General features: G+C 36.2%; 1 protein-coding gene across 20 annotated transcripts in view; it reads left to right on the top strand.

Annotated features, from left to right (window-relative positions):
* The window catches only part of CEP170 (centrosomal protein 170), a 145398-nt gene that overhangs the window by 121292 nt on the left and 9295 nt on the right, over nucleotides 1-14811 (top strand). For 9 of the 20 annotated variants that reach the window (XM_023632760.2, XM_023632765.2, XM_023632764.2 and 6 more), the window contains 3 exons: nucleotides 6011-6188; nucleotides 8198-8368; nucleotides 11994-12082. In XM_023632760.2, the coding sequence (XP_023488528.1) occupies nucleotides 6011-6188; nucleotides 8198-8368; nucleotides 11994-12082 (438 nt within the window). The remainder of the gene's footprint in view (nucleotides 1-6010; nucleotides 6189-8197; nucleotides 8369-11993; nucleotides 12083-14811) is intronic. The other 11 variants (XM_070255696.1, XM_070255695.1, XM_023632763.2 and 8 more) reach the window with 2 other exon arrangements.

A 14811-nucleotide genomic window follows, 5' to 3' on the forward strand; every position in this document is an offset into this window, starting at 1 on the left:
AAATTGGATAATCTAGACGAAATGGGTAAATTCTTAGAAGCATACAACCTCCCAAAATTGAATCAAGAAGAAATAGAGAATCTGAATAGACCCATCACAAGAGATTGAAACAATAATCAAAAACTTCCCAAAAACTAAAAGTCCAGGACCAGATGACTTCTCTGGAGAATTCTACCAAACATTCAAAAACAATTTAATACCTATCTTTTGCAGACTATTCCAAAATATTGAAGAAGACAGAACACATCCTAACACATTTTACGAGGCCAACATCATGCTGATCCCAAAGCCAAAGACAACACAAAGAAGGAAAATTAAGGCAAATATCACTGATGAACATAGATGCAAAAATCCTCAACAAAATATTGGCAAATTGAATACCACAGTACATTAAAAGGATCATACAGCATGATCAAGTGGGATTTATGTCAAGGATGGAGGGATGGTTCAACATCTGCAAATAAATCAGTGTGATACAGCACATTAACAAAATGAGGAATAAAAACCACATGACCATCTCAATAGATACAGAGAAAGCATTTGACAAGATCCAATGTGCATTTTTTTTTCCCTTAAGAGGATTAGCCCTGAGCTAACATCCATTCCAGTCTTCCTCTACTTTATATATGGGTCACTGGCACAGTGTGGCTGATGAGTGGTGTAGATCCATGCCTGGGATCTGAACCCGGGCCACCGAAGCAGAACCTGCCGAACTTAACCACTACACCATGAGGCTGGCCCCCTAACATTCATTTCTGAGAAAAACTCTCAATAAAATGGGTATAGACGGAAAGTACCTCAACATAATAAAGGCCATATGTGACCAACAGCCAACATTATACTCAATGAGGAAATACTGCAAACCATCCCTCTGAGAACAGAAAGAAGACAAGGATGCCCACTCTCCCCGGTCTTATTTAACAGTACTCAAGGTTTTGGCCAGAGAAATTAGGCAAGAAGAAGAAATAAAAGGAATCCAGATTGGAAAGGAAGAAATGGAACTCTTATTGTTTGCAGATGACGCGATTCTATATATAGATAACCCTGAAGAATCCATCAGAAAACTATTAGAAATAATCAACAACTATAGTAAAGTTGTGGTGTACTAAATCAACTTACAAAAATCAGTTGCATTTCTATACTCTAATAACAAACTAACAGAAAGAGAAGTCAGTAATACAATCCCATTTATAGTCATGACAAAAGAAAGAAAATGCCTAGGAATAAATTTAACCAAGGAAGTGAAAGACCTATACAAGGAAAACTGTAAGACATTATTGAAAGAAATTGATGATGACTTAAAGAAATGGAAAGATATTCCATGCACGTGGATTGGAAGAATAAATGTAGTCAAAATGTCCATACTACCTAAACCAATCTATAGATTCAAGACAATCCCAGTCAGAATCCCAGTGACATTCTTCACAGAAATAGAACAAAGAATCCTGAAATTCATATGGGGCAGTAAAAGACCCCGAATAGCTAGAGGAATCCTGAGAAAAAAGAACAAAGCTGAAGGCATCAGAAATCCTGACTGCAAAATATACTACTAAACCATATTGATCAAAACAGCATAGTACTAGCATAAAAATAGACACATGGGCTGGCCCCATGGCTGACTGGTTAAGTTCACACGCTCTGCTTTGGTGGCCCAGGGTTTCACCGGTTCAGATCCTGGGTGCGGACATGGCACCACTCATCAAGCCATGCTGAGGCAGCATCCCACATGCCACAACTAGAAGGACCCACAACTAAATACATACAGCTATGTACCAGGGGGCTTTGGGGGAGAAAATAAAAAGCCTAAAAAAACAAACAAACAATAAAAAAGAGACACACAGATCAGTGGAACAAAATTGAAAGCCCAGAACCAAAAGCACAAATCTACCGACAGCTACTCTTTGACAAAAAGCTAAGAGCATACAATGGAGAAAGGAAAGGCTCTTCAATAAATGCTGTTGGGAAAACTAGACACCCACATGCGAAAAAATTAAAGTAGACCATTATCTTTTGCCAAACTCAAGAATTAACTCAAAATTGAGTAAAGACTTGAAAGTAAGTTGTGAAACCATAAAACTCCTAGAAGAAAATACAGGAAGTACAGTCTTTGACATCAGTCTTAGAAGGATCTTTTTGAATACCATGTCTACTTAGGCAAGAGAGACAAAAGAAAAAATAAACAAATGGGACTTCATCAGACCAAATAGCTTCTGCAAGGCAAAGGAAACCAGAGACAAACAGAAAGGCAACCCACCAATGGGGAGAAAATATTTCAAATCACATATCCTACAAGGGGTTAAGCTCCAAAATGTATAAAGAACTCTCACAACTCAACGGCAAAAAACAAACAACCCGATCAAAACATGAGCAGAGGATATGAACAGACATTTTTTCAAAGAAGATATACAGATGGCAATAGGCACACAGAAAGATTTTTAACATCACTAATCATCAGGGAAATATGAATCAAAACTACATAGAGATATCAGCTTACAGCTGTTAGAATGGCTATAATCACCAAGACAAAAAATAACAAGTGTTGGAGAGGATGTGGAGAAAAGGGAACCCTCATCCACTGCTGGTGGGAGTGCAAACAGGTGCAGCCACTATGGAAAATGATATGAAGATTTCTCAAAAAATTAGAAATATCATATGACCCAGCTATTCAACTACTGGTTATTTATCCAAGGAACTTGAAATCAACTATTCAAAGAAATTTAGGCACCCCTGTGTTCGTTGCAGCATTATTCACAATAGCCAAGATGTGGAAGCAACCCAAGTGCCCATGACTGATGAATGGATAAAGAAGATGTGGAATACTACTCAGCTGTAAAAAATGACAACATTCTCCCACTCGGAACAACATGGATGGACCTTGAGGGTATGACGTTAAGCAAAATAAGCCAGACAGAGAAAGACAAACACCGTATGATTTCACTCATGTGCAAGATAAACAAACACATGGATGAAGAGAACAGATTAGTGGTTACCAGAGGTGAAGAGGGTTAGGGGGGTGGGTATAAGTGTTAAAGGGGCACATGTATATGGTGACTGGCAAATAATAAGGTACAACTGAAATTTCACGATGTTATAAACTATTATGACCCCAATAAAAAAAAAGATAAAGCAGATGTTATCCTCTTATAGTTAATTTAAAACCTAAAAGAGTGGTCGTGTCAGCAGTTTAAATCAATAAAATCTGATAGTTTCTTTCTGTTATGGTTATTAAATCACACTTGCAAATATTGCATGTTTAATAGGGCATGCATTTCACAGCAACTCTAATTTTCAATATTTCTTTTAAACATCCAGTATACCCAAAGCCTCTTTTTCATATCTTTTTCCCCCTGTATTCAACCCTTCACTGAAAGGAAACCTTTAATTGATTTAAATAAGAAAGTGATATTAACTGAAGTAGTTCACACAAGAAAATCATAAACTTCATAAAGTATGTCCTTCGTGTTATCCCACATTTTTACACATAACGCATGTGTATTCCTGCAGAAGTTTTGCAATTGGATTGCTAGTGCTGACAGTCAGGAAGATAGAAAACTAGCACTGATGTTATAGAACTTAACTCTTAATCTGTATTTCCTTCCTTTGGGACTATTGTCCCCCCCAAAATGAAAATGAAATGAAATGTGAAAATTATCCATTGGTTTGTCAAATTTGAAGGTTTGGGTTTTTATCAGTATTGCAAAGGAAACAGTGGGCTTGCAAAACTCCAAATAAAGTGTCTCATTTTAGAATTTCCTCCTCTTGTGGATTTGATAGGGATGGAAATTGAGAATAAGAACCTGGGTTATAAGATTATAGTTTACAGAAAGCAGAGGTACCAAAGATGTAGAGAAATACATTATTATAAAATACTCCAATAAATGTAATCTAGAAGCATTATGGAATTAATTTGTAAGCCTAGATTTAACAACCATATGAATAGATTCGTAGTCTGTATTGAGTCATAAATCTGCTATTTCTACTTGAAGATATTCATAACTTTGGTTTTTTCTTGATAATTTTATTTACCTTTTAGAATTCCTAATGCTGTTTTAGTAGATGCTGAGATTTTTAAGCAATGTGGATTTAAATTAACTTTTAATTTTAATTAATAGCTCAATTATTGAGTCAAGTTTAAGATAGGAATTGCCATGCAAAGAAACAGCTGGCATATACACAACATACTGGTGCATTAAAAGAAAGCTTTTTAGGTGCTTATTGATTGAACAATGTATGTTGTATATGCTTTGAGTTGTTCATTTTAATCCAATTTTTACTACATAACATGTTGAGATTGCTGTTGTCTGTGTTTTTTCTAATTAATTCGTACTGCTTTCTACAAATATCAGAAGCTTCATTGTATACATGTCTGCATAGAAAACTTGAAAAAATAGATTTTTGGATAAGTTAATGCCTTTTGTTTTTAATCCCATTAAGCTTGGTTATTCTGTTTCTCATCCTGGTTCATTTATTTCAGGAAATTGCAAGAATTGAATATATTGTCTAAGGGATCACTTTAAACCCCTTCTTAAAGTTGCATAAACTTTCACATGTACTTTTAAGAATGTTCTGTCCTTCCAAACCCTTCCCTGTGGATGTAGCCAAATTGAGTCCGTGTGCGTAACTTAGAAGACTTTCAGGGCTCCTCGAATTGAAATCTTTTTGAGAGAAACAGGATTGTCCATGGTAGATTTTGTAAGTTTCTCCCTCTTGAAGATAAAACAGCAGGGGCCGGCCCAGTGGCGCAGTGGTTAGGTGCGCACATTCCGCTTCAGCGGCCTGGGGTTCGCCGGTTCGGATCCTGCGTGCAGACCTCCACACCACGTGTCAAGTCGTGCCGTGGCGGACATCCCACGCCTAAAGTAGAGGAAGATGGGCACAGATGTTAGCTCAGGGCTAATCTTCCTCAAAAGAAAAAAAAAAGCAGTAAAGGGAAAAATTCTGTTTTCTCTTTTGCTTATCACTGATAACAGTTACTTGGTTCTTCCATCAAAGCAGGTGAAAACACAAACAAATAGCTTTATGGAAATGAGCTCTAAACCTGGGATCTGGCCCTGCCTTACCTACCTTTAATTTGGTGGTCATGAGCAAGCCATTCAGCTTCTCTGAGAGTGTGTCCTTATTCATAGTCGGTTAGATAAGTCATACCTCGCAGGACTTTGTGACCCTCAGGTGACATAATGTGTACTGTATGAAGTGCTAATGCGCTGTGCCCTATGTAAAGTGCCATGTTGGAGTTCTTAACCTGTGGATACCATAGGCCACTTTGGCTATCTGGAGAGGGTTATGAAGCTCTTCTCAGAATAATGTTTCTAAATGCATAGACATAAAATACTTAGAATTACGAATAAATGCAGTTAGATTGAAATACGGTTCTCAAAATATTTTTAAGTGGTACAGTAATATGGCTCTTTGTTAGCGCATCAGATGGACTGTTGTTGCTGTGGGCTTCATGGAACTTTGAAGCAGTGGTGACTGTAAATGTTTTGAGATACCTGTGACAACTACAATATGATTACTGTTGGTGACAAAAAATCACCAGTATTGCTAATACCACTATTGTTTGTTGCTCGTATTTATAATCGAAAGAAATGCCAAGCTTCAGTCAGAGGTTAGTGAAAATAAAGTTGTAATTGTTTTTTCTCATTCAAGTTCATGGACTCCTTGAATTCTGTCCATAACCCCCAAGTTTAAGAACGCCTGTGATATATTAATAATGGTCATTAACATTAACAGTGTCTTTTAAAAGGTACAGCACTACTTCAGCGTGTTTAACATATTTTTCAAAGTGACAGCTTGTAGATTATTTGGAATTTAGTTTTATTAATTTTTGGAGTTAAAAGTTTAAAACTTTGAGTATCTAAATAGTTCATAGTGTTTCCAAGGAATCTTAAATTTTGGGTGCAAATATTCAATTAGATAAACAAGTTATGTAACTGATTCTATCATAAATCATTGTTTCTAGAGCTGTTGTTTAAAAGGGATTAAACTTCTTTTCTAAAATTATTACCAGGATCAGCCAAGATCTTGCGCTCATTGCTCGGGAAATCAACGATGTAGCAGGAGAGATAGATTCAGTGACGTCATCAGGCACTGCCCCTAGTACCACAGTAAGCACTGCTGCCACCACCCCTGGCTCTGCCATAGACACTAGAGAAGAGGTAGGAGATCTTCATGGAGAAATGCATAAGGTTCTTTCTTTTCTTTATTTCTTTTGCTTTTAGCTTTTTGCTTAGTTTATTTTAGTTACGTCCTCCCTCCCTGTTTGCATGATGCTCTGCATTTTCCAACTTTGCTTTAACAAATTTATGTTTTTGTAACTAAACAAGTAAAGGCTAACATTTGGTCTACTATTAGAAGCTATGAAATTATTCAAAATAAGCACTTTGCTAATTATTAGTGCATAGTTTGTCTTAAAATATGAAAATAAATGGTATCTCAAAAGCCAACCAAAATTTGATAAATGATTGTATAAAGTTTCCATAAAGTTTGGCTATGAAAACACTCCAATTAAAAAGGTATTTTCATAGCTAGTTAACTAGGAGATATCTCTAATAGCAAAGAAAGAGAAAAATTCTACAGTTTTCACTACTTTAAAGAATTCTGTTGATAAATACACACATACATAAAGATACTTTGAAAATTGAAATATTATATATATACACACACACAGAAATACATATATATTCAGTTTTGTAACATTCTTGTAAACTCTGGCATGTAAGTTAGCATATATAGGCTTGCTTTTCCAAAACCTGGGCTTCCTGCTCTCCAACTCCAGGGGGCACCATTTGCATAGCATTGCTCCAGAAGGTACCTTTAACATATAATATAAAATTAATGGTACTCTGGGCGTATTGGCTCTCTTGATGTCGTGCAGAAACGCAAGCAAAAGGTTGGCATTTGAAAAAATGAATTAAAGTTTTGCTGGGACAAAGCCACACTCATTTGTTTAGTTATGATCTGACTGTTTTGTGTTACAATGTCAGATTTGAGTAGTTGGAGAGAGATTGTATGGCTGCAGAGCCTAAAATCTTTATTCTGTGGCCCTTTACAGAAAAAAATTTGCCAGCCTCTAATACTGATGATTCCACTTCCTTAATTTTATAAAATAATGTTCTCAATAGTAGCCAAAAGTGGCTAGCCTTTTTGACAAATTTAGTTCTGGTAAACTATGCTAATAATATTTTCTTCAGTTGCTTTTTGTCATATTCTTTTTATAATCTAGTTCTTTACTGGTCATTTTTTGGTTGTTTTTTTCCCCTTCAAGTGTTGTCTAATTTAGTAAATGATGTTTCATCAATCTGTGTAGAGTTTTGTTACCACATGATCAAATGTAAATGTATATAAAATCATCTTTATTGGTGAGAAACAAAAGGATCTTCTTGGTGGCAAGACATACACAATTCTTATGGTACATTTAAAATGATGAAGATGTTATTTTCTCAGCTGCCTAACTAAATTTTACCTAACATGATTCTACGTTCACTCAGACGCAGTGAAGGTATTCAGACATTTCATTGAGTAGACTTCCATTTTTCCTTTCTGTTTCATTTCTGAATATTATACTAGAGTTTATTCCTTCTTCAGTAAACCTGAGTTACTTTGTATTGTATGTGTATAATTTGTACTGTAGATGGCACTATATCATTTTTCCTGGAATATGTAATTTCTGTAGCATTGCTAAAAGTTTACCTAAGTCCAAAATACTTATTTTATAGATTTAAAAATATTTTCCTTTTGTAAATTGAATTGGAATTTGCAATTTATTTATCTGTGAAGAAATTTGGCACCTGGATTTGGGGAGGAAACACAAGATAGGAAACTAAAAGAAAAAGAAACATTATTTTACACTGGTAAGGCAATGTGAGTAAAACAAACTCGTTGTCCATCTACATGGCTCAGCTTTTTCTATTTATGACCTGTTTTCCATTTGGAGGAAACCTTATCCATGGAAGAATCAAATTTAACATAGCTATATATTTTGGATTTTGAAAATAAAATCTATGTATGTGAACATCTATTTTATAAAACAGACATCTTTGAAGTGCTTATAAAAAGAGTAATTGGTTTATTGAAGATATCATGCTTCTGTTACTACCTGAGAATGGAATAACTTCTGTCTAATCATAAAAATTTTAATGCCAGTATCTGTACTTTTCCAAATTATTCTCATAAGGGTTTGCTTTTGTCCTATTAGTTGGTTGATCGTGTTTTTGATGAAAGCCTCAACTTCCGAAAGATCCCTCCATTAGTTCATTCTAAAACACCAGAAGGAAACAACTGTCGGTCTGGTGATCCGAGACCTCAGCCAGCAGAGCCTCCTGATCACCTAACGATTACGAGGAGGAGAACCTGGAGCAGGGACGAAGTAAGTGAAGCAGAAACCTGAGCAGCCGGCAGGGGAGGGCTGTTCATAGGAGGCAGGGAAGCAGGTGCTGGTCCTTCTGGGGGAGTGAAGTTCCATCCTGACATCACGTCATCTATGAACCGTTAACTCCAAATGAGGATGAAAGCGAAACTTTTCCAATAGTTCATAAAATATAGATAAATATCTTTCAACATTGTAGTAGGGAATGATTTCTTAAAAGACACAGAAAATTTTGACTTTAAAATAAAAGATTGATAAGTTTGAGTATATTAAAGGACTTTTGCAAAACATACAGCCAACAAAGTGTTAGTATACAGAACATATAGAGAACTCCTACCAATTAACTTAAAAAGGTAAAAACAGCCCAATAGAAAAATCTGCATAAAACATGAGTAACGTTTTACTGAAAATACCTGAGGCCTACAAAATACGGAGAGACATTGGACTTCATGAGTGTTCAGAGAAATACATTTCAAGGCTACAGTGAGATTATCTTATACCCATTCAATTGGCAACAAATTAAACCGTCTTAAAATAATAAGTGTTGGAGAAGATATGGATACATAGGCTTTCTTATTGCTGCTGGTTGAAGTTAAATTGATGCAGTCACTTTGGAAAACAGTTTGACCTTACAATCTAGTGGTTTTACTGCTAGTATATACCCAAGAGAAACCCTTTCCCACTGACAACAGAAGCCATGCAAAAGAATATTTATGGTAGCACTGTGGACAATAACAAAAAGCTGGAATCAATCTACGTGTTTATACCAGCAGAAAAGTGAATGTATAAACTGGTATGTTCACAAATTGAGCAATTATAGAGCAATCAAAACAAATGAACCTCAGAAATATACAACAGTATGGATGAGTTTTAGGAATATAACATTAAATGAAAAAATAATTCTCAAAAGATTATATATAATGTGGTTCTCTCATCAGTTTTAAATGATGAAAATATATGCTTAGGACAGAAATAGATGTAACAAATTATAAGAAGATTAGAGCAAGGGAACGGTGAGTGGGGTTCAGGATGTTGTTTATCTTGGGTGGAAGGAGCCAAGGAGATGGGATAGAGGAATTTGTATGACTAGAAGTAGATTATATCAATTACCTGTTTCTTCATAACACACCACAAAAATCTCAGTGGCATGGAGCAAGAAACATTTATTTGTCACACACCTGTGGGTGAACTGGTGCTGCTCAGCTGGACAATTAAAAGTTGTAGGTTGGGTCCAGATTTGCCCCATGTGTCTGTCATATTGCTTGGACCATCTGGTTAGCTAGTTAGGGCTTGTTCTTGTCGTGGCTATATCGGAAACAAATGAGCAAGCCCCACCATGTGAGCACATTTCAAGTCTTTGCTGTGTCATGTCTGCTAATATCCCATTGGTGAAAGCAAGTCACATGACTGAGTCTAAAGGTATGGGGTAGAGAAGTGTGCTTAATGGAGACCATGGAGGGAGTAAATATTTTTGAACAACGTCTTTTCTGTCACATTGGTTATTGTTAAGTGCTAGCTTTTGTTTTGGATGGTAGATTCGAAGTGTTTCATACATTATTAAAGAGAAAGAAAGAAAAAGTGGCCCAAGTTGGACCAATGATGTGTGTCAGGAATCACGAATTATGATTAATTCTGTGTACTTGATGACCAGTGTGGATATAAACTATTAAATTGTCATTTAAAAAAATAAATGTGGCAGTGAGAAATCAGGGAAAGAGAGGTTTATTGGAAAGGTTTGTGAAAAGTAGATGAAATGAGTTTGGGGGAAAAAATTAAGGATATAACAGACTTTATTCACCAAGAAAATGGTTATTTCAGATAGCACCATGGAGAGAGCTAATTGAGGGAGGACTTGCAGAGGTGATCCAGGTCCAGGCCTCGGTTGTGGGGAGAAGGAAAATATGGAAAGGAACAGTTGACAAGAAGGGTTTGATCACAAGTTGGCATTTGTGGGTCTCTGGATTTAAGGAACAGGAGTTAAAAGTTAGTGTATAAGAATATGTATGTTTGCAGTTACTGAGTAGAAAAAAACTGCAAGCTGGAAAAGCATGCAGTCAGCTCCCTAGCTGCAACTGCAGTATGCTACATACTTCTGCAGCACGCTTTCTCTGTCCTGGCCTGAGAGTTCATTTGGTGTTCTTGGTATCAGTAAAAGGTCCCATTCACTATTCATCTATACTCATTCTGTCCTGAGGGCTAGGAAGATAAATTCCTCTAAATATAATAAAACTGTGTAGAAGCTTATATTTTTAAAGAGAATGGAAACACCTAGTTATCCCAAGGTTGATATCAGAAAACTTTTTAATACATTGTGACACTGAACTACACTTGATGGGGTAGAAAAATGGTATCCTTTTCTATGTTATAATCTTTCCTTAGACTGTCCTGCCCTTTCTCACTCCTTCCTGATTAATATAGGTCTTCTGCTCTTATTTGGCTTGTTTCGCCAAAGCTCACAGAATACCGTTATACCTATTTAGCCTTTCTTTGTCTTTATGTTGCTTTTTACATCTCAAGTAACCTTTTCTCAATACTCCACTGAATTCAAATCCTTGTCATTCTCAAGTTCTCTTTTCCATGATGCTTTCCTTGTTTATGTCACCCCTCACTGAACTCTCTTTTGTTAGAATTTGTGCAACATGAATCACAAAATTTAGTACTTACGTTGTTTTTAATAAAATATTTAATAGTATTTCCTATATATTGCTATTATGTCCCGTCCCCCACTAGTCTGTAAAGCTTCTTAACATCGAAGGCCATATTTTGTTTTCAGCATTTTCTTACAGAGTCCAGATACACTTCTGACAATATAATGAGCTGACTTGGAAACCCACATTTAGCCCCAAGTTCAGTCCTTTTTCTGGCGTTCTACACCAGCTATGTCGTTCATGATTTAGCCCTTGGCAAACCAGCTCACAGGTCAAATCCAGCCTGCCACCTGTTTTGTAAATAAAGTTTTATTACAACACAGCCATGCCCACTTGTTTGTGTATTATCGGTGGCTGCTTTTGCTTCAGTGAGAGAGTTGAGTAGTTGTGACAGAGACCGTATGGCCTGAAATCTTCCTTCTCTGGCCCTTTACAGAAGTTCGCCCGCCCCTGATTTTGCCCATGGATTTCAACTGGGGTGGTGCCAACTCCCATCATAAAAACTTACTTTGGGTAAATTTTTAAAAATTGTCTCTCCCGCTAGATTCTGCCCTGGAAAACAAGAATTGTAAACTTCTTGATCTCTATTCATATTATTTGGTGAAAGAATAGATGATAAATTTAGTATTCTAAATTATTTATATTTTTTCTTTTATGATAATTTGACTTGGAAGCATGAGAGACAGGAACGTGATAGTGATCGAAGATAGGACAATGTGGATTGTTTTTTGTAAGTGATATGACCAAAATAATACGGAAACTTGACAAGCTATTTAACAGGAACTCCTTTGTTGATGTTTATTTCTTTCTCAATTTAGTCACACATTACTCTAATTACATTTCTTCATTGATCTTTCATTAAAATTAGCATAAATACTAACCGCCCCTAAATATAGTGAGCTGTGACTAGTGTTCTTGGTGGTTATACAGTCCGCTGGTAATGTTTTAATGTCTCCTCTTGTGTTTGGATATTCCAGGTCATGGGAGATAACCTGCTGCTGTCATCCGTCTTTCAGTTCTCTAAGAAGATAAGACAGTCTATAGATAAGACAGCTGGGAAGATCAGGTACTGTTTTGTTCCTCAGACCTCCTTGCTTGTGTTGATAGTCACCTGTTCCGCGTCTTGCAAGCCTGCTTCCACAGCCATTCGGAAGTGGTGGTGCTGAGTCTTACAGCTGCCACTGCTAGATGCCTTCCTTTGTGGGTGTAAGTCATAGCCATATACTAGACAGCATGAAGGGGACAAGAAGAGAAACAAATGTCCCAGATAGTCAGCCCTTGATAATTGAGAGCTAACAGCTGTAATAACTTAGATTAATTTTATTAAAAACCAGAAACAGTTTACTCTTCCATAATATAATAGTAAATATTTTAAGTTAACAGACTTTTGAGGTCCTAACCTCAAACTTTAATCTAGTTTCATCTTCCTCATCAGTAAAAGGTACAGTATCTGTGCTCTCGTAAGACTCAGGAAATATATGTAAAAAGGCTTTAGATAGTCAAAAACTAGGTTTTGTAATTCCTTTCCTATTTCTTTATGTTGAATTATATAATTTTTCAGTGTCTGACCCCTTCTCTAGCCTACATCTTGTGTATAGGGACTATGTCATAGGGAACTTGATATTCCACGGTTCCCCGCCCATAAATTATGTCCAGTGTCATCTCTCATCATCCTCTAGCCTCTCACATGACCACTTGTCGACTATCTGACACCTCTCCCCATCCTTCAGGACTTAAATTGCATGGCAATTTCTCTAAGAACCCTTCTCTGAATCTCCTCAGCTCTTGCTATAGGTGCCCACATTATCACATCCTGTATTTCCCTTCTTACGCTTATCACACTCAATTCTAATTACCTGCTTACTTGCCTGCCTTCTGCACTCAACTGTGAGTCAAACTGTTGTGTCAAAACAGTGCTGGCCAAATAATATGCAGTCAGTGGTCGTTCAGTCAGCGATTGAATTTGGAGGCTTCATTCCCATGTAAGAGTCTTTTAATCCGTGTTTATTTCGTTTGTTTATTCCTTTGGTTAATAATCCTTCCATAATGCCCTAGTTCTAGAATGTGCTTCCAGTGAAATTAAATTCAAAATGATAACAATTGTACGTCCTCTTCAACTACACTGAGCATCGAGTGCTTGAGCCACACTTGAGGTGTGACTCCTGATGTTAGCAAAGAGGCATGTGATTGGGCCTCCAGGTTTGTTCATTCATGTGTAATGAGAGTACATTTTTTCTCCTACAAATTTCAGTTGGGCTTTTTTACCCCAAGGAGGGGTAGACTGCACTTGTCACTGGCTATTTGCAGTGTTAGCAGATCGCAGGAGGGCAGGTTGAAGGAGAGCTCTCTTACTGCGAAGGGAGGCGGGGCCTGCAGACTCAGCAGCAATGTGCTGGTTAAGTGTCGCACATACAGTGCCCCTGAGACGGCATTCGAGTGCTCCTGGCGCAGTCACTGAGGATGAGTGAAAGGAGGACAGGGGACTCCTTTCTAAGCCCAGTCAGAAAGTATAAAATGTGCTCTTTATAAAAAGCATGAAATTAATGTGATTTCTCTAAAATCAGTTACAAACCTTAAAGTGTCTACATTTTTTAGTTTAGTAAGGATCAAATGAAATTGTATTGTTGTATTTTTTATTTCTTCTCTATAACTAGTGATTTTAATACTAAGAAAAAGAAAAAAGGGTGATTGGGCTTAGATGGAATAGAAGTTGTGAATAGTAAAATACAGGTAATATTAAAGCAAAATAATGAAATTAAGACAAATCACATGCAGGTAGCAGAAAGAGCTAACTTTATACAAGTTGACTTGGCTCAAATAAGTGTAAATTCCGTGAGAGCAGGGGTCTGTCTAGTTATAAAGTGCATAGAATGTAACATAATTTATTACTTAAATTGTATTATTATTCTATAGGAAACTCATAGGAATGTGTGAGAATTGAGAGGGCAAATTATCTTGAAAAAACAGTGGATGGCAACATAATTGTAGTCATTAAAATAACTTTTAAAGCTAGTTATATGTACGAGGTGCTGCTTAAGAAAATCCAGTCAATCAGTGCTTTTACCTGTGAAGGAGTCTGCCTCATATTGCAGCCAGATTTGGAGGGGCTGTCAGTGTACTCCACTGATATGCCTTTGAAAAAGTAAAGATAGCATTAAGTGGAAAGACCAAGGTGTAGAAGACTATATGTATATTTCTCCCCTCTGGGTTCATTTCTCAAAGGTTTATACCAATGAGCTCATAATATATATATATATGCACATAAACATTCACACATGTAAGATATTATATATATAATATGCATTTTTTTCTGAAATGTTTGTGTTTTTTAACCATATTCTGTATTACTTATGTTAAAAAAATAAATTTAAAAAGTGAAAAATAGGACAAGCCTTGCAGATTACATTATTCTTTTTAACATAAGGAGAATTTAAATTAATATTCTTCTGGAAGACAGTAAAGTGAAGAAAGTCTGGTAAATTTTTAAGGTATCAAGATATGGACTCAAGGTATTAAAGAAGTCTCAAGGTGACTTTATTTAAAAATACTTCTGAAACTCATGATGCTATAACTTAATTTATTTCTAATTCCTCTAATTAAAAATTTTAAATATAATTAAACCATGTCTGAGTATGGTTTATGAATTGTAATATTCCACACAAATATAGTTGTACATTGCTTATATGTTGAAATAATACGTTTCATCAGTGTTTGATGAGTATCAGTAAGCATGGTAAAAACACATTGAACATTTTTATTGACTTGTCAAGGCTAACTATCTAGTTTAAGAGAAGT

This window comes from Equus caballus, chromosome 30, assembly GCF_041296265.1.
Source record: "Equus caballus isolate H_3958 breed thoroughbred chromosome 30, TB-T2T, whole genome shotgun sequence".
NCBI classification, from domain to species: domain Eukaryota; kingdom Metazoa; phylum Chordata; class Mammalia; order Perissodactyla; family Equidae; genus Equus; species Equus caballus.